At 39.3% G+C, this 17,895-nt stretch overlaps 1 protein-coding gene across 3 annotated transcripts in view; it reads right to left on the reverse strand.

Moving 5' to 3' along the window:
* The window catches only part of GUCY2C (guanylate cyclase 2C), a 54,542-nt gene that overhangs the window by 5,067 nt on the left and 31,580 nt on the right, over nucleotides 1-17,895 (reverse strand). For all 3 annotated transcript variants that reach the window (XM_032689108.1, XM_032689109.1, XM_032689110.1), the window contains 11 exons: nucleotides 17,462-17,524; nucleotides 16,824-16,895; nucleotides 15,805-15,909; nucleotides 14,530-14,616; nucleotides 10,325-10,457; nucleotides 8,403-8,540; nucleotides 4,717-4,805; nucleotides 3,892-3,983; nucleotides 2,174-2,332; nucleotides 567-759; nucleotides 9-183 (listed from right to left, as the gene is read on the reverse strand). In XM_032689108.1, coding sequence (XP_032544999.1) covers nucleotides 9-183; nucleotides 567-759; nucleotides 2,174-2,332; nucleotides 3,892-3,983; nucleotides 4,717-4,805; nucleotides 8,403-8,540; nucleotides 10,325-10,457; nucleotides 14,530-14,616; nucleotides 15,805-15,909; nucleotides 16,824-16,895; nucleotides 17,462-17,524 — 1,306 coding nt within the window. The remainder of the gene's footprint in view (nucleotides 1-8; nucleotides 184-566; nucleotides 760-2,173; nucleotides 2,333-3,891; nucleotides 3,984-4,716; nucleotides 4,806-8,402; nucleotides 8,541-10,324; nucleotides 10,458-14,529; nucleotides 14,617-15,804; nucleotides 15,910-16,823; nucleotides 16,896-17,461; nucleotides 17,525-17,895) is intronic.

Here is a 17,895-nt window from a genome sequence, read left to right on the forward strand (position 1 = left end):
CTGTGTACCAGAGTGAATTCCAATGCGAATCCACACAGGCAGACCCGGCAGATGTCTCAGTTCAAAAGATCCCATGAAGCTGAGGATATCCAGAGCCATCATGGAGATGTCTACTGCATGCCGGTTGCCATTCCTCTTTGGTAAACCACTCGCCACCATGTAGGCATCACCAATGGTCTCCACCTGTGGAAACAAAATTAGAACTCACTACCTGCAGACACACAAAAGTACATACTTAGTTAAAAGCAGAAAGGTTTTATCAGATCCTCTTGTTCATGATTAAACGTTTCATCCCTGGAGAGCAGGATTGATTAGTTTAAGGTAGCTGACACCATTTGGGTATATGAGTGTTTATACCCTGCATTCCTGTTAACAAACCTGTATTTTCTGTATAGAAAATTTGGTATAAGCAGGCACACTGAAAGCACATTGAAATGAGGTAATCCTGACCTGTTTTTCTCTCTTCTGTTTTTGCTTAGAAGGCAGATTCCCAAATCCACCATATGATACAATTTGATTTGTGTGTCCCCTGGTCGTTAACTGAACAAAAGTGCAGAGCTAATCACCTTGTAAACATCATGATGGTCAAGAATGTGGTCAAAGTTCTTGTAGATATCATTCAGCATATCTACCACCTCCATAGGGGTGCTATATTTGCAGAGTGTGGTGAAGCCAACGATGTCACTGAAGTAGATAGTGACTTCTTCAAAGAACTCTGGTTCTACCAGGCCAGTCTCCTTCAAAGACTTTACTACTGGCCTGTGGAAGAAGAGAAGGCAGGAAGACAGATGAGTAGTGCTTTCTAGTAAAGGTATTTTTTCATGCAACCCAACCACAGCATTGCTTTCTGTGTAGGAAACATCAAATAGTTTGCTGAAAACTGCCACTGTAATTGCATTTTAGATGCCCATAATGCCTTTCAGCAAGGAACCTCAAAGCACTTACTAATGGTAATTAATGTGCTACAGCCTTACAAAATCTAAGTGTGTTAATAACCATGAGGAAACTAAGACACAGGCAACTGAGCTTGGTTAAGGTCAGAAACAGGGATATTGAGTCAAATTTAAAACTGAAATTCTAGAATTTCTGACATGTAGACCTACATTCTACCATACAATAAGTAAGAACAAACATATTTTTCTGTTTTTGCAGTGTAGAAGTAATTTCATCCTGATAATTAAATCACCTCTTCCTGATTTCAGAAGACGTATCATAGTCTGATAATTTCACGGAAAAAAATTCAATACCATGACAGCAATATCTATTCAAAGGGACCTTCATTTTCTTGCAATTCTAAATCCAGGAAAATATCTGTTCCTAGTGGAGATATTAGAAGAGAATAACTGAAAGAGACGCAGAAAATTATAGGGTTTGCACAATGCTATGTTTCATCTACACTGGGACAAATAGAGTGGTAGGAACAATAAAGAGTGGAAGAAGACGTGGATTCCTTGTTGCACTGTCTATACAGCCAGATCATTTCAAATTTTCCCCAAAACTGGATTGAACAAACATTTTTTTTAAAGATGAGACAATAAAAAGATTTTATCTTTTTTAAAGATAAAATCAATACTCTGACTACTGAAATACCCTTGAATATAGTAATGATAGGGCACTTTTACCATTGCAAATGTATGCAATACCAAAATTACTGACATTACCAATATTAGAATATCAATAATACTTATTCTATACGATAGGATAAGTATTCTTCATTCTCTGAAGAATCCATCTAGCCTAGTATGGCCCAGCCAACCTCAGCCCCTCTGTACATTGCTAAATCCCAGCCTAAAATCGGACTGCACTCCTGCTCTCCAGCTGGAGACACTCCTTCTACCTAGCAAGGTGCTGGAGCAGAACAGAGCTCCGTGATGTGGGGTCACTGTAGATCTATGTGTTCCAAGGAAAGCAGTGAAAAAGAGGCTTGTGCTGGAAAGGGCAATCCTGTGCATGAAGAAATGTTGAGAAAGATAATGGGTCCCAGTACCATCTTGACATGAAACTCCACCATGGGGTGGAGAGCACAGGGACAGCTGCTGCTTCTTTCCTTCCTAGCAGGATTAGATTAGAGGGGAAGGAAATAGAACATTAACATTAATCCCATCCTCTACTTTGCAAGAATCAGGTGATATATATAAATAAAATGCCACAGAAAATCCTCCCAGCCAGTTACCTTGGAAGTAACATGAAGTTAAGCCTGTCTGCTCTGTCTCGCTCTGCTTTGTAGAGCTCTGTCCTTTCCTCCACCAGGTGCTCCAAGTTCCGGGAGTACAGCTGTAGACGCCGGATCAGGGTATCCATGTAGCTTTCATTGTTTTGGCCATGGAAGTTACTGCAAGTAACAGAATTACACAGGATTGAAGAAGAAAGACTCATAGACATTCATTGTTGAGAGCAGCCAAAAAGAGGCAAGAAAGGAACAACGGAAAACTTCTCCAGTGTTTGACTTCCGTGTAGTTAGAATGCAAAATGCCTCAAGTGCACCATTCTTTTACTTGCTTGGAGGGCTTATGTATATGAGTTGAAAGTCAGTGATCCACGCTTGTCAGTTGCAACTGGTAATTCTTAAAGCACCTGTCCATCACCTAGCCCTGATAATATTGTCAGTTCCAGATTACCTTGGGTAATCCATGAACATTCATTTGTAAAAAGTAACTGAGAAGCTCAAATTCTGAGAGGAAGCCGAAAATAGTAGGTAGAATATTGCATATAATGTTTAGATGGGGACTTCAGCCAGAAAGATTAAGACAATTTGGGGCTGTCTGTTTAGAAACAAAGAGGAGCCCCTGAGCTAGTCTTACTCACAAGATCCTGCAGACTCCTGCCTACTAACAACCCCTGGATGCAGAAGTATGGTAACATGAGCTGCTCAAACCCCTGTTTGTCTAGGCAGCCTGCACTTGCCAAAGCAGTCTGAAAGTAGATGGGACCAGGCTGAATGGAAGAGTCAGATTAGTATTGTATCCAACTGGACTTTAAAATCACTCTTACTTTAAAGTAATGTCAGCGATGCGACATCTTAGACCCCCATGAGGAGAATATCATATTGAGTGTGGCAAGAGGCAACCTGTTTACTTTTGTGGGATGGAAGCTTAGGAGATGAACTAGGAGGCCTTTCTATTCAGCTGCAGTAATATTATTCAACAGATACATTCAGTTATGTATAGTACGGTTGTCCTTCTGCCCATGTAGAATGGAAAATAATGCAAGTACTATTGGGGTTTGTTGATGGCAACAGCTTTAAAAACTGGGGAGCAATTGCCCAAGAGAAGTGATTAAAAGCTCACTGTTGGTCATCAAAATAATTAACTCATACCAAACTCTGTAGGAACAATGCAGCATTGTCCAGGTGAAAGGCCTGTATAACCCCATAGGGTTTATCCAGCTATGGCCCTTATTATTTTCCCACAACTTTGTACCATCAAATCCCTGTAATTAATACTTCTCATGAGTTACAACCCAGCATTTCTAGTCAGCTTAATTTGGGACCATCCAAACTTTCAAATCATCCTCCAAACATCTATGCACATTCACTTCCCGAAACTTAGACGACATGAGTCACTATCCAACTCTTGACTAGAGACAGGGATTGAATTACTTGAATAGTTTAAATCTCTAATTATCCAGCTTGCTACTTTCACAATGTACCAATTTGAGGTATGGTGATTGCCTTACCCTCACTCAGCTAGTACATTGCACACATATGTATGTATACACATGCACATGCTCGCCTACCTTTCTGCCAAAGAATAAAAGAAGATATAAGTGAACAACACTAGATTTTTCCACTGACTGAATCATTATCACAGCAGTTTACATACTTAAAAATGTGAGCTTTCTAACACTTAGGAGGAGTTTGGAGCATCTTAAAACAGAGCCCCTGCTGCTCACCTGAATATTTTAGCCAGAGTACTCTCAATTTTCTTAAAGTCAGGCCTTTTCTCTGGATCTTCCTCCCAGCAGCTCTTCACTAGTGTATACAACTTCAAACAAAAATTTAAGGAAAGTCCATGTGAGTTATGAATATAGACAGAGAGTAGTGCTAAATAGCACTAGTTCATTAGGGAATTTCTGGTTACTCTTGACTGGCAGCATATTAAATCATGTGACTAACTGTCTTGAACCTATGGTTAGAACACTCATTGCAGGCATCCTAAACTTAACTCTGTGATGACTAGTGACATGATCTTAACCTGAATTTGCAGTACATAAATGAAAGGCAAGTAAATGGATCCAGTCTTGTAGCTGGAGGCAGGTACAGTTATTGACATGGAGGTAAATGCTGTGGTAATCATATTTCCAATACCCTGAGTTTGGGATTTTTCTGAAACTAGTGATTTAGCCAAAAAGAATGGGGTTCATTGCTGAATATGTGGATGTCTACAATACAGACATTTCCACCTGTGCAAGAAGCCTTAGGGGCTGTAAAATCAGTGGAGAGAGGTATACTCAAGGTGTGATTCATCCCATCTCAAAGATATCTAAAATAGGTCAGAAGAGTGGCACCATATAAGTGGCTATTTCTTTCTAGTGAAATAATTTCCATGAGTGGTACTCCACTTTGCTGGTAACAACTATAGAATGCCATTTCTTCCCACAAGGTTAGGGTATTTGGCATAAAAAGCATGGTTTTCACCTTCCCATGATCATGGGCTCTAGTCTGGCCAGAACTTCCACCCTTCACCCAGAAAATGGCCTAGTTAATTATTAGCTTACTTCCACCTGTCTTTCTCCCACTGTTTCCAAGGTCAGATCTGGTCGGAAAGGCTTCACTCCTTTGCCGCTCTCCACTCTGTAAAGTTTCTCTAACACAGGAAAAGATCAAAGTTTTAAACAAAAAAGCGTAAGAAGGACATTGCTTGTGGATAGAATTCTATGGTTACAAGCTACTGTGCAAACAAAACTCTTGAAGACAGTTCCCTCATTTTGATGTGAATTTCAGCTTTGGATGTTTTCTAAATATATGGCACAAGATCAAAACAGACTGTCTTGAAGGCCCCTGAAAGCAAAATGAATAGAAATGTACATGAGTATTTATTGGTCACGGTAGACGTGGTTATGGCATCTTCCCAAATGTATGTTGGGCATTATTAGTGTGCCTCTCAGCATGAAGTATAGTTATAGCAAAAACAATGTGAAAAGCCCATTGCAACTTGATCAAAAGTGTTGAGACATACAACTCCATCAGAGCAGTACAAATCATCCTGCAGATGCTCAACTTTCTTAAAACTAAGATATTAATATATATGGGTTAAAAGCATTGCATTGTTAGCTCATTTGTCCTCTTAGTCATGAAAACCATTCTATGAAAGTTATTTGGATTCTGAACACATCAAAATCAGGCTGCATTTGCACATCTCAACTTAAGCACAGTAAATGAGAGCTAAAGCAAAAACATCTCTCTTTGTCTTTCTCCGGAAGATCTCAAGAGTTCCAGATGGGGAGGGATTTAAAAAACAGAAGTAATTTTTTAACTTTGGAGTAAAGGGAAAATGAAAGGCATCTGTGAACAAGCATGAAACACATTTTTTTAGTAATGTCTGGTTATATTTGGGATACAATTTTACTGAAGGAAACATATAATGACATGAGGAAGGTTTGTAATTGTGATGGTAAGTGCAAGTCTAGGGCAGCTAGTGATGCCTAAGCATGCATGATCACCCTAAAATGATGCAGCAGCTTCCAGCTTTTTGGTACAGAAATTAAAGACTAGAGAAGGAGCTGGAGACTTAAGTGTCCCAAATGTTATGGAATGGAGAGACTGCAAAGAAATCTTCTTTGCAGAAGAAGAGAGAGAGACAGGAAAGTCTGTGTAGGGCTCATGTATGCAAGAGGAATGTGCTGGATTTCCATGTTGCACGCACACCTGAGAGAGGAAGTAACAGCAGCTATTAGCAGCACTGCAATTAGCCAGTGGCAGAACGTAGTGGAACAAGGAGGCAGCTTGAATTGAGCATTCATACGTGACAAGATTTCACAGTCTTGAGCAGTGAATGAGGTGTTTCTGCAGAAGAGTGGAGTAACCAGATGGGGAACAGCTGTCTCACAGAGACATCAGTGAAGAGGACTATGACCTAGTTCCTTCTATACATTAGAAATCCGGTTTTGTATACCTGTCATCCTATGGGACTTCCTTTCTTTCATTAGTAGCAAAATTATTGTACATTAAGTTGATTGATACATATTTGCAGGTTGAGAAAATTGGCTCACTGAGTAACTGGAAGTTGAGTTTCCATTTTCTAAATTGGTCGATGGAGCCTAGGTATGGGGTTTTTAATAAGTCTTTTAAAATCTAAACACAGCCCTTGCTACTGTCAATGAAGTCCTGGAGAAGCAGTTCAGTTGTCTTGAAATATCAGTATCATGTCTTCTAACTTGCAGAGGCTAACTCCTGAGAGCCTAGCCATTGAAAGACTCTTCAGGTGACTTAAAAACCAAATGAATCAAACATGCAACCAGAACATTTCTTTGTCCATTACCATTGACTCTAATTTGGTGTTCTTTTCTCTTTTTATCTTAGAAATTTGTAAATTAATGGTCACCCCCAGTTTGAGCTACTATCTTCCAAAGTTAGATGATGCCACAAAGAGAATTCAGAGGTGTTTGAGTAAGTATAGTTCACTGTCTTGCTCATCTTGGCTAATGAATGAATCCAGGCATTTAAATGAGGAGCCACTTCAGCAACACATAATAAAACTTATTTCTTTTACATGAAACTTGATAAAGTGATGAACACATTTACTCAAATTGCATAATCAATAGTCAAGGATAATACCAGAAGCCATTAGATCAGCAGTATATATCTTAGACATCTACTAATGCTTTTAAGGAAAAAAAGCTTTGTGGAAAAAACAATCTTCTCACTGAATGGAAAACTTAAAATTTCAACTGAAATTTACAAAGCAGATCCAGACCTACCAAACAGGCTTCATGGCCAGTGAGGTCATTGCTGTCTTACCCAATATGCTGATATGTGACCATCTCCAGCAACAGCACTTTGGTGCTGTTAGGTACCTAGCTTAGATGCTAAAAATTCTTTCAGTTGGATGAATTAACCTAATGCTATTTGAAAGGGACAGTCTTTCCAAAAGGACAAAATGCAATTTTAAGAAACAGGTCAAAGATAAAAAAAGGTTCTGACTATGACAGCCAGGGTCAAATACAGAGCAGTGAGGATGCCACCACATCTCAGAAGAGCCAGGAAACACTGTGTCTGAGGCTAATTTAATAGCCACTAACACAGCACAGAAAGACTATAACTGCTCATCAAGTAGTTAAAAGAATATATTTTGCTATGGATTTGCTTTACAAGTCAAAATGAGGAAGGAAGGGCATTGCACTTTCTCCACCTATGTTTGCGATACTTGTAAAATCCTTGCATTCATGAGGATTGTGCCTACCTCTTCCCAAGAAAAAAAGAATAGAAAAACTTTCATTTTCTCTACCTTATATTAAGCATGGAATCCTGAAGAGTTTGGTTTATGGGGTTTCTAATATTTTAGATCTACATTTATATTAAAGAGATGGTGATGTGAAATACTGTGTTTCCCCAAATATGAGCACAGAATTGAGATAATGTAGGATGATGAACATGCCCCAGAAATTATTCTCAAATGTAACTCAGGAAAAGAGCTATTAGGCTGTTGAGCTGCTGCTCTAGATGTTTTAACAAATGTGAGGCGGATCTAACAGAATGACTCAGACGTAAAGGCAGTGTCTAAATTGTTGTTAGTAACTGTCACTAGGAGAATCCCAAACCCACACATGTTTTTATGTCAGTTCTGGTATATAATAATGCCTGGATTCTGGGAATTGGGATTGACTTGGCTGTTAGCCACTCAAAAACAATGTCATAAAATGCACAGTCTGTGGTTTAATGGACGCATTACAGGAGGATATGATTTTTCTGACAGAAGTTAAATTGCTAAAGTTAATTATAACTGGCTTGAATAAAATCTGAATTGCCAGTTTTTAAATGTCAACTGTTTTTGTGTCATGCTGCTGAGTTTTTCTTGTTCTGTGTTGACATTTCTGATTTATGCTGCTTAAAATGAGTGACATATGTTGTGCACAAGTCATAATAGAAAGACCTTTGTGGCCTTTAAATGTTACAGTAAGACTGGACAGCATGGTATAATGTTAACTTCTGTAATGCTATGGCCCAAGTGAGGAGGGAAGAGAAAGGGCAAGAAAACTCAATGTAAATTTTATTTACAGAAAAATAAGGACACTTGCCCCCACAGTGAGATTCTTCAAACAGGTTTTTCATTCATCACACACTGAAAGAAGCAGCAGTTCAAGCAGTTATCAGAGACAGTACCTTTCACAAAACATGGAGAACAGGCCAGTTACAGCTACACCATCCTAGAAGGCTGCAGTGGAGGAGAAATTTGTGGATTTACCTCTGTTGTCCCGGCAGTGTCCGGTGTAGAACGTCTCTCTGCGTAGGATGATTTCTTGGGCAATGATCCCATAGCTGTACACATCACCCTTCTGAGATACATCAGCATGACGGAGATGCTCAGGAGCTGTCCACAAGTCTGAAGATCCAGACAGCAACAGGGGATGAGGGAAAAGGGGAAAGGAGAGCAGTAATTGAAAAAAAGGTGATCCTTCTCAGAGCATCCACTGGCTATAATGATATTTCCTTTTACTCTTTCCATATCCAACCCAGAGCCCATGGGTACTGTTTATTTTCTACTTTAGCATTTTTCTTGAGAAGCTGACATCAGTACAGTTAGATAAACCTCTGATGTGGTAGTTTTCAGTAGTCTGGGATTTGCTGACCCTTTCCGTTGTAGATGCAGATCCTCACACCTTCAGAAAATGTTATGTTTATTGGCAATGAACTTGCTTTCCTTGGCTACCTTTCATGAGCTTCTTAGAAATAGCCTGTGCATTTGTATAAGACCAAGGAATGCCAGTGCTATAATAAAAAAAACCCTGAGACATAAATTATTGAGCTAGATGCAAGGAGTTTGTTATACAAGGTGTCAGATGAGAAGACTGCGGTATTTCCCAATGGCTTTGATATCATGAAGCTATTGAAATAATTCTCAAGTGCTTTTGAACCTGACATGATATTACCTGCTCATAACCACTTACTTTCTATAGATTTTATTAATCTATATTTCTAGTGCAACGAGCACTATTGTACCTCAAAACCAGAATGCTGCCATGGTACAACAGTTTGTTGTGACATGCTGGTGATGTTTCATAACATTAACCCTGAAAACAGAGTTATGATATCAGGCTGCAACATCCAGCCTCACTGAATCTGCAATCTCTTGTGAAACACTAAGTTTTCTTCAAGGAAAGAGATCTAGTAGCCAGAAATTTTGAGGTTGTTTATGAACAATGAAAGAAGATAGATATATTAAAATGTAATAATAATATAAATTTAAATATGAAATTTGTAAAATGAAGAATGAATAGAGCATTTACCTTTAGTGCACTTTGCTTACTCTTTTTTTATGTATTTATTGCTACTTTTGAGCATGTTTGTGTCTGAATGTAAAAATCTTCTCCAACTCAGTTGCAACCACAGTTTCTTCTCAGGTCACATGCTGCAGTTACAGCAAAGTGCTGTGCTTATTATTCCCCAAGCTCTACTCTGTGTCAGATTCATATGACATCATTTCAGATGGGCTCATCTTTTCACTCCAGATCAAGTAAGAAAAAAAGATGAGTAGAAAAGAGTGCTCTATATTAGAAAATTTTCTATTTTAGAAAATTGTTCTATGAATGTGAGGTGAATAGAAAATGTAGAGAAAAACTATTAAAATTATCCCAATCTGGTTGCACACATACTGTTAGTTTCCTACCTAAGGAATGAAAAACAAAGGTATCATTGCATATCATTACAGATTTTTTTAAGGATTATCAGTCATGACTGTTAACATTCAAATGATATCACAGAGCATGGCACTGTGGTAACACAATCAATGACAAGATTACTTGTACTTAACTCCTTTTTTTCTTCACACAAGTTCAGCTTTACTGCTGAAGAGATCTGTTTGCATGAAGGACTTGGATGCTGAAAATGTTTCTTGCACCTCAGCCGCATGTGAAATCTCTGTTTTCTAAACTGAAAGTTGAATATTCATCCTTCCTTTCCTTCTCACTTACACTAATTTCTTTCTCTACCTCTAATAATTTTCTTTCATTGTGTTAAGACAGTATTTTCAGATATCATTTCTATAATGACTGCTACATAAATTAAAATCATATTGTACATTTTGTAGGCCATAGCGGTCTATGAAATTAAGAAAATTCCAGTGGGTTGGAAACCATGAGGGAGAGTTCAATTAGGCATTGTTTTTACCTTTCCTTGGAGGCAGAATTGAATTGCAGCCAAAATCAGTGATCTTCACTACCATGCGATTGTCTACTACACAGTTTGTGGACTTGAGTCGACCATGGACTTCAGTTTTGCTTGAGTGCAGGTAAGACATCCCCTATGATTGACAATAAAAGAGGAGGAAAGCATGACTACATGTGAGACACTTAGCTGTTACCAGACTCAACAAGAATGTGAATATGCTAATGTCTGTCCAAGTAATTAAATGGCCTTCATCTGCAATGGATATGCATAAATCACAACTCCCTTTTATATTCTTTTACAGAGGAGACTTTCCAAGATGATAGGAACAGTCAATGTTAAGAAGTGAGGAAATGGATCATGTCATGGAAGACCACCCTTTCTCTTTGTTAACAGTAGTCTGACATAACATCTTGGGTTTTGACAGTATTAGAACACAATAAAGCAATTAGACAAGTTTATTTCCTCCCACAGAAGTTTTAATTTCACTTGCAATTAATGTTTTTTTGATAAATTTAATACAGATTTATTAGAATGTCACGCAAAAAAAGTGCTTCCAACTACATGTTCATCCAATGGACATCCATAGGTGTTAGAGGAATTGCTCCTTATATCTATAAATATCTTTGAAGATTATCACACACCAGAGACTTAATTTGAAACATTGCAGCAGATCCACTTCTGCAAATCAGAGGGCTAAAGAGGGGTCAATGCAGAGTGTTAGATGATGCACTAGGGCTTATATCACACAGAGAATAAGACTAGAAGATCATAAAGGTCTCTTCTGACCTGACTGGTTTTCTTTGTACAAGTGAATGCATATCAGCTATCTATGAGCTAAACAACAAAGTCAGCATCATGAGGACTGGCCAATGCAGTTCCATCTTTATTTCCTGAGATTCAGTCTCTTGACTCACAATACACACAGGCATAGAAAGGTGTGTAGTTTGCCTCTTTTTACTTATCACATCTGAAATTGTCTCATTTAGTCTAAGACAGTCTAATACGCTGCAATACATGTGAAGGGGCTAGCACTGAGGCACAGCTGGAAAAGAACATTATTAAGTGGGCGTAAACTGAAGAAGGGAGTAGGTATGCTAATTTGCACCCTCTTGCTATTATTTATTCTGTTTCATCTCTCTCTTCTGAACTACTTACACTCACACCTACTTATAGTCTATTGCTGGTTGTTTTTCTTCCTATAGTCCTCTTTCCTTTGTGCTCAGTATATGAAGCACAATCTATATCCTATGGAAGCCAGAAGTATGTCATATCTGTTTAGCTTCTTCTCTAAATGATCTTCCACTTAGACTCCTACATGTATAGCTCATCCTTTTGCATAACTGAAAGACAGAATTGAATCAGGGTTACATAGCTCATGTGGTCATGAATACACAGTATGACATGCCGGGTTTTCTTTTCAAATACTGGCTACGCATAATTGGGAATGGATCAGCAAATGCAACAACAGATCACTGAGATATGAGCTGAGTTTTGGGCACAGCAGATGTATGTCTGAGACACAAGCAGCCTGCAAAAGATGCAATCTCTGGAGAATGTTGTTGGACTGGTTATCCTCGACCTATCTAGACCGTGCCAAATTTACAGAGATTGTGTGCACACTGTAGCCAAGGAACACATTTCTTGATTAAGCAGCCTTTAGCATGCAGCCCTGATGACAGTACCTAGGATGTTTTGCCTCATTTAGGCCCTATTTCCTCCAGCTGTGCCTTCTTCCAGCTCCTGCTTTCATCAGCCAGGAAATGTACCCATTGCTACAGCAGAATTCTCAATCACTCTCAGCATCAAATGACAGGCAAAAGTAATTTTGATTTCCTTATCCCAAGGCTTTCTTGTTAAAAATTTCTGGAGGCAGAAGTCGATGTATCTGATAAAATTTTCCTCTTTCCTTACCACTATCCTGTGCACTTACCTGAAAACGAGAAACTGTTAAGAACTCACAGTGTGATTTTCAAAATTTATGACTTTCAGTGCAATACTTCTAAATACTTGAGCATTCTTGTAACCTCTGCTCTGGAGCTCTGAAGCTTTAATTCTGACTGAGAACCCTTTTCCTGACACAATGCAAGAATATTACAATCCCTTGCACAATATCCTGCTGCAGCCCCTTATTTAATAAATAGTGTTGCAATGACAAGTGTATGCACTAATAACTGCAAGGTTTGATTACTGCAATTCCTTCTTGGCAGACTTTTCATCAGAGCTCTTTGGTCACATATAGCCAAATCCATGTAGCTACAGGTGATGCCATCAATCCTAGAGACAGCTAAGACAGGAAAAAGAACAAAGAGGGATGGAAGTAAATGGAGTAGATTCAGGCCTTCTCCTTTGTCCACCCCACCTTCTCTAGTGAACTAGGGACTGCTCTAGGAATAGTCATTACTTGGCTAGTTGTACCAGGGAATACAAATGATCCAGCCTTTGTTCAGAAACAGATGCAGCACTTCTGTGCCAGATGAAGACCAGGCAAAGTACTAGGACTGTTTGGTAAAAGCAGAGTGTAGGAAAGTGGTGGTGTGGAGAGGGAGAAGCATATAAAAAGGCAAAGGAATCACAGGAGCTGGTCACAGGGATTTTAACAGCCTGGAGAGCTGGGGCTGGACTTGAAGAGGATGGATACTGAGATGAGAGGAACCGGAGCTGAAAAGCCACAAAGTGACTTCTGTAAAGAGAGAAGCCATTCAAGTCAAAATAAACAGGGTGCCTGGAGCTGTGGTTTGGGAATAGCAATACAAGAATTTCATGGAAGTGTCTAGGTCCCAGAAGCTTCACCACAGTATCAGGTCTAAGAATAGGAGAGGTTGGCAGATTATCCAAACTACAGTAATTTTCCAGATATTCCTGGGTACATACAAGTTTTCAGGAGATTTTGCAAAAAATCTCTACTAACATAGCTAATAAGGCTCAGGAGCCATTCCAGAGAACAGATGCAGTGTACCAATCCATCCTCAGGTGCTGTGTCCCCTTTACCAATGGTGCAGCAAATGACTGGTTGTGAAGTCTTGGTACCAGCGCAGTCACTGGCATTTGGTCACTCCCTTCAGAGGGACTGGGATTTCTCTCTCCTCATAAACGGAGACAGTACTAGTCCCTATTTGCTAAGTAAACATCTGAAGGTGAACTGAAAAGGGTTAAAAATACCCTGGGTTTTTGATATGCTATGAGGAGGCAGGGAAACTCCACTGCTACTATTTAAAGTCAAACTTAATGCTGAACGTTAACTGAACTTGAAACTCGTTAACAAGGCCAACAAACTCTGGCAATTTGGATTAAGAGGGCTTTAATAAAGCACAAGATTTTCAATATCTCTTTAGAACAGACACAGTGGAGCCATTTATCTTGGAAACTAAATCTGAACTTATGGATGTAGGGAAACAGGAGGACTGTCCAATTGCAAACCAGCAGTAGGAAGAGGAGAGCAGCTGAGCGCTAGCCAAAGGACAGAGATGATTCTTTACATTTATCTGCAGAGGTATAATGAATTATTATACCCACGAATTACAAAGGCTTCTTAACTACCAGTTACAAGTCTCCAGTGTAGAATAGAATTTCTTTACCGTGCATATCGATTCTTCCTAGAACAAGGACCTAAAGTGCAAAGATCTGTTGAAAGCTACTGAAAAATAGCCTTGATTTCCATAAAAGATTAATTTCTTCCCTCTCAAACTGCTTGAAATGGATAGCTGTTGTGAGAAACTAGAGTTTCTCACTTTAGTGAAAAAGTCAGGATGGTAGATAAACAATTTGTTTAGAAAAAGTTAATCCCATCTCTGGATACAAATTAGAATACTTCTGTCATTTGAAAAAATACAGTTTTGCTTTGTATGCTTTACCTGAGGCCAGAAAGTAGTGTGTTTTGCAGATCTTGTGACTGCCTAAGCCCTACTAATCAGAGCCACCGGTCAACAGACTGTAACCCTCTGATCTTTGGGTCACATTTCTTTGAGGCATGCTTTATTTGTTTATTTATAAAAAGCCCAAAGCCAGCTCTGGCCCCTATTTTCTCCTTCAGTCTGAGAGCCACTGGTTTCTCCTGCCTCATATACTTGTCCCCAGAGGAGAAAAAAGTGGAAGGACATATAGCTCTAGCCAAGAAGGAGAAGACCTTAAGAGCTACACTTCTCAGATGATCAGTTTTGCAAGACAAGATTGGTTGATTCCCATCACACTGTCAGCAGCCCACTTACCTTGGCAATATCATACATGACAGAGATTTTAAATTCCCAATCCATGAACGTGACATCAGGATAGGAGATTTTATCATTTAAAACATCCTGTCAAGAGAAAAAAAGTTTTTCGGGGAGAAAACAGAAGATGAGATATGAGTATCCAAATTGCAGAGCCTTTTAACCAGCAACTTTATTTTTTACAGGGAGTACATGCACTAGAACAGAAGTCGACTCAAAAATAGGGAATATGAAATATAGTTTAAGTTTACACTAGAAAAGTGGGGACTCCAGAAAGGAGGGGTTTGTGCAATTAAAGATAAATTGTGAAATTGTTCTTAAAGCTAGGTCTTTAAGAAAACAAAATAATGGAGACACAAATGGTCAAGGTGTGCAAGGGAAAGGGAGAGGATTTTTCATGTTTTGTGCTCGCAATCCATTTCCTACCAATTTACTCATGGCCTTATAAGTTCAAAGTAGACTGTTCCTTTATCTTAACCTGCCAGTCACACTATGACTTGACTTTACACTTACACTTACTTTACTGCTAAAAGTAAACTTCCATGAGTATGCCACTTTACAAGAAAAGGACTCAGAGAGGGAGCTGTTATTTTGCTGCCTGGCTGTGAGTTTGTTCCAGAGACCTCGCTGCTACAGGAGAGTCTTTGTATGAATGCAGAAGCAGAGACAATATATGCCCACAGAAGAGTTGATGCCACCATCATTTCATGATTAGCACTGAAATAATATTGGTAATAATAAACCATAAGTCTTTTCATAACTTTTGCCAGGCATCAATTTACCATTTCTTTTATAAACAAAAATAAAGTGGTGTTGTCCCTTACAACACGGAATTTGCCATAGTTGTCCCTTATTAGTATGGATATATTCTTTTCTCTATCCTTGCACACTCTAGAGGCACTTTGGGGTCCGCGAGGGCATCAGCAGAGACAACAGCTACGACTTGGAAAATGAAGATAAAGTTATATCCTATATGCTTCCAGTTGGGGACACAATACAAATGTTGTTGCTGTGGCCTGGTCAGAGCTCTACTTGTACTTATCCTTGCCTCCACCTCACCTCATCCTCTCCTGGCTTGAGAACCATCAAATTGACACAGCAACACCTGAGGAAGGCTGGAGAGAACCAAGCAAGGGATAGAAAACTTGGGAGTCAGAAACCTGCCACCACTTGCTCAGTCCATAGCTGCTGCATGAGGGCCAGAGACACAGAGGTGGGGATTTTTTTTCTTACTTTGAAATTTGATAATTTGGGGGTTTAAGGAGAATTCCTTACCCGCAGAGAACCTCTTTCACAGTACTCAATCACCCCAAAGATCATGGTGTCTATCTTCACAGTGCCATAGAACTTGGTCAGATTGTAATAATCAACCTGTAGGAGCTAGAGCAGAAACATTTCATCTGTTTTTAAAAGCAATCATTGTTAATACAGAAACACAGGTCACAGATACTTATGTGACATGGCTTTCTATCTCAGGCCCTGATAAGATGTATGAGGTTCCCTTAAACCAGTGTGTACTAACGCACTGAGTGAAGTACTTGAAGATGTTTGTTATTCCAGAGCCTTCTGGATTAGGGAGATAAAAGTGGCTGCTGTTGGATACTGCAAGTCAATTCCAGAGCCCCCTATAATATCCATTATTGCCTCTCAAACCTCCCAGCTGACAGTGACAGAATGCTGAGAATCAGTCAGTAAATGAGTAAGTAATAAAAATTTATTTACGCTGCATGATATTATGGACTTTGTCCATTTAAATAGACAACTATAGTTTACTTTGAGGTATTTTTACAGGTTATTGAATTCACAGCATAGCTGTGTTGTGTGAAAAGAAAACCATTCAAAAAAATATGCAGTACTGCATCCAAATTCATGTCCCATGTTGGAAGAGTCTGTATGCACAAGCCAGCAGAGTATTACTTATATTTTAAGAGCTGCACTTGGCATTCAATAATAAGATTTAACTACAACGTTCTGCTATTCATGACTTAGCAGGATATGAGCTAAAAGAGTGCACTGCCTTTTGGAATCAGCTATAAAAATGTATTTAATAAGGCCATATGACAGCACATGAATTACTTCATTCATCTTCAGCTTCATTGGTATACTATTCAGACTCTGAACTGTTGATGAGATCACACACACAAAGAGAAAGTTCCTCAAACAATATCCTTTGAGGAACTCATTACCCATCCATCTCACAAACGTGCACAAGCATACGGCTGTTGGAAAGCAATGACTTCACTCATAGTTTCCATCCCATCCTGCTGTGTCCAGTTGCTAATTGTAACAGGTACCTTGTTCAGTTCCATTTTTTGCTTCTCTGAGAAATTACCATCACTGTTTTTGAGATCCTTTAGGATCACCACCTGAAGGAAAAATACCAGTGGGGAAAAAAGTCATAGTTTTAGTACAACAGCAATTCGTACTTCTTTTCCAAGAAATGTCCATACAAAGAAATACTTCAGAAACACCTGCCTACTGCTTCACTGTTGAAGTTTCAGTTTATCAGCTAATAAGTACTGGAGTTATATTTTCTTCATAGGATTTACTGTTTAGAACTGTCAATTCTGCAGATTTTAACTCAACATGAATATACCTCAGGCAGGCAAGCAGCTCTACTGAAAGCACAAGAATTGCTATGTAAATGGCTTGTCCTCCCTTAATCTATTAATCTCCGCAGTACCAAAATGTATCAGATTTTTGGTCCCTGTGTTTCTGCTTCTGTGCTCCTGGACTGGGCTGGGTGTTCATGGAGTCTAATATTTTGCCTCCTGTCAGGAAGCAAAATACAAACCACCTGATGGGAATAAATAGCTTATTCCTTCTACAAGATCAAGCCATTTTGCAAGGTCAGAGGAGGTAGAACAACCTCCTCCCAGCAAGAGCCCTCATAAGGGCAAGGAAGTGATTGTGGACACTGCAGTCAGGTTACCTTCTTGTCATATTTGCCCTGGCGCAGTCTCTGGGTGGTGTCACGTCTCTTATCTTCGTCGATCTGAGAACAAAGAAGAATAATTAACTTGCAATTATCACCTACTCCCCACCTGACAGATCCAGAGAGATTAATAATGTCTGTGTGTGCCACACAGAGAAGCATGAGCCTCTCTCTCTAGGGAGGGCCACTACATGCCACAGAAAGTGTTGGACATCCATGCCACTCCCAGGTCCTCTGCCTGCTGCTTTCATGCTCTTGGACATTACAGAGGCATAACAAAGCACAGGGAAATCATTTGTAACAGAGAAAGACTGGAAGTCAATACCCCTCCATTCCCCCATCACAAAATGAGCTTTACTGACAGAAACAGGTATATTCTATCAGGGAGCAATAGATGGGGAATAATCTTTTTCTTCAATATAGCAAGTGAG

Source organism: Chiroxiphia lanceolata, chromosome 5 (genome assembly GCF_009829145.1).
Source record: "Chiroxiphia lanceolata isolate bChiLan1 chromosome 5, bChiLan1.pri, whole genome shotgun sequence".
Classification (NCBI taxonomy): Eukaryota; Metazoa; Chordata; class Aves; order Passeriformes; family Pipridae; genus Chiroxiphia; species Chiroxiphia lanceolata.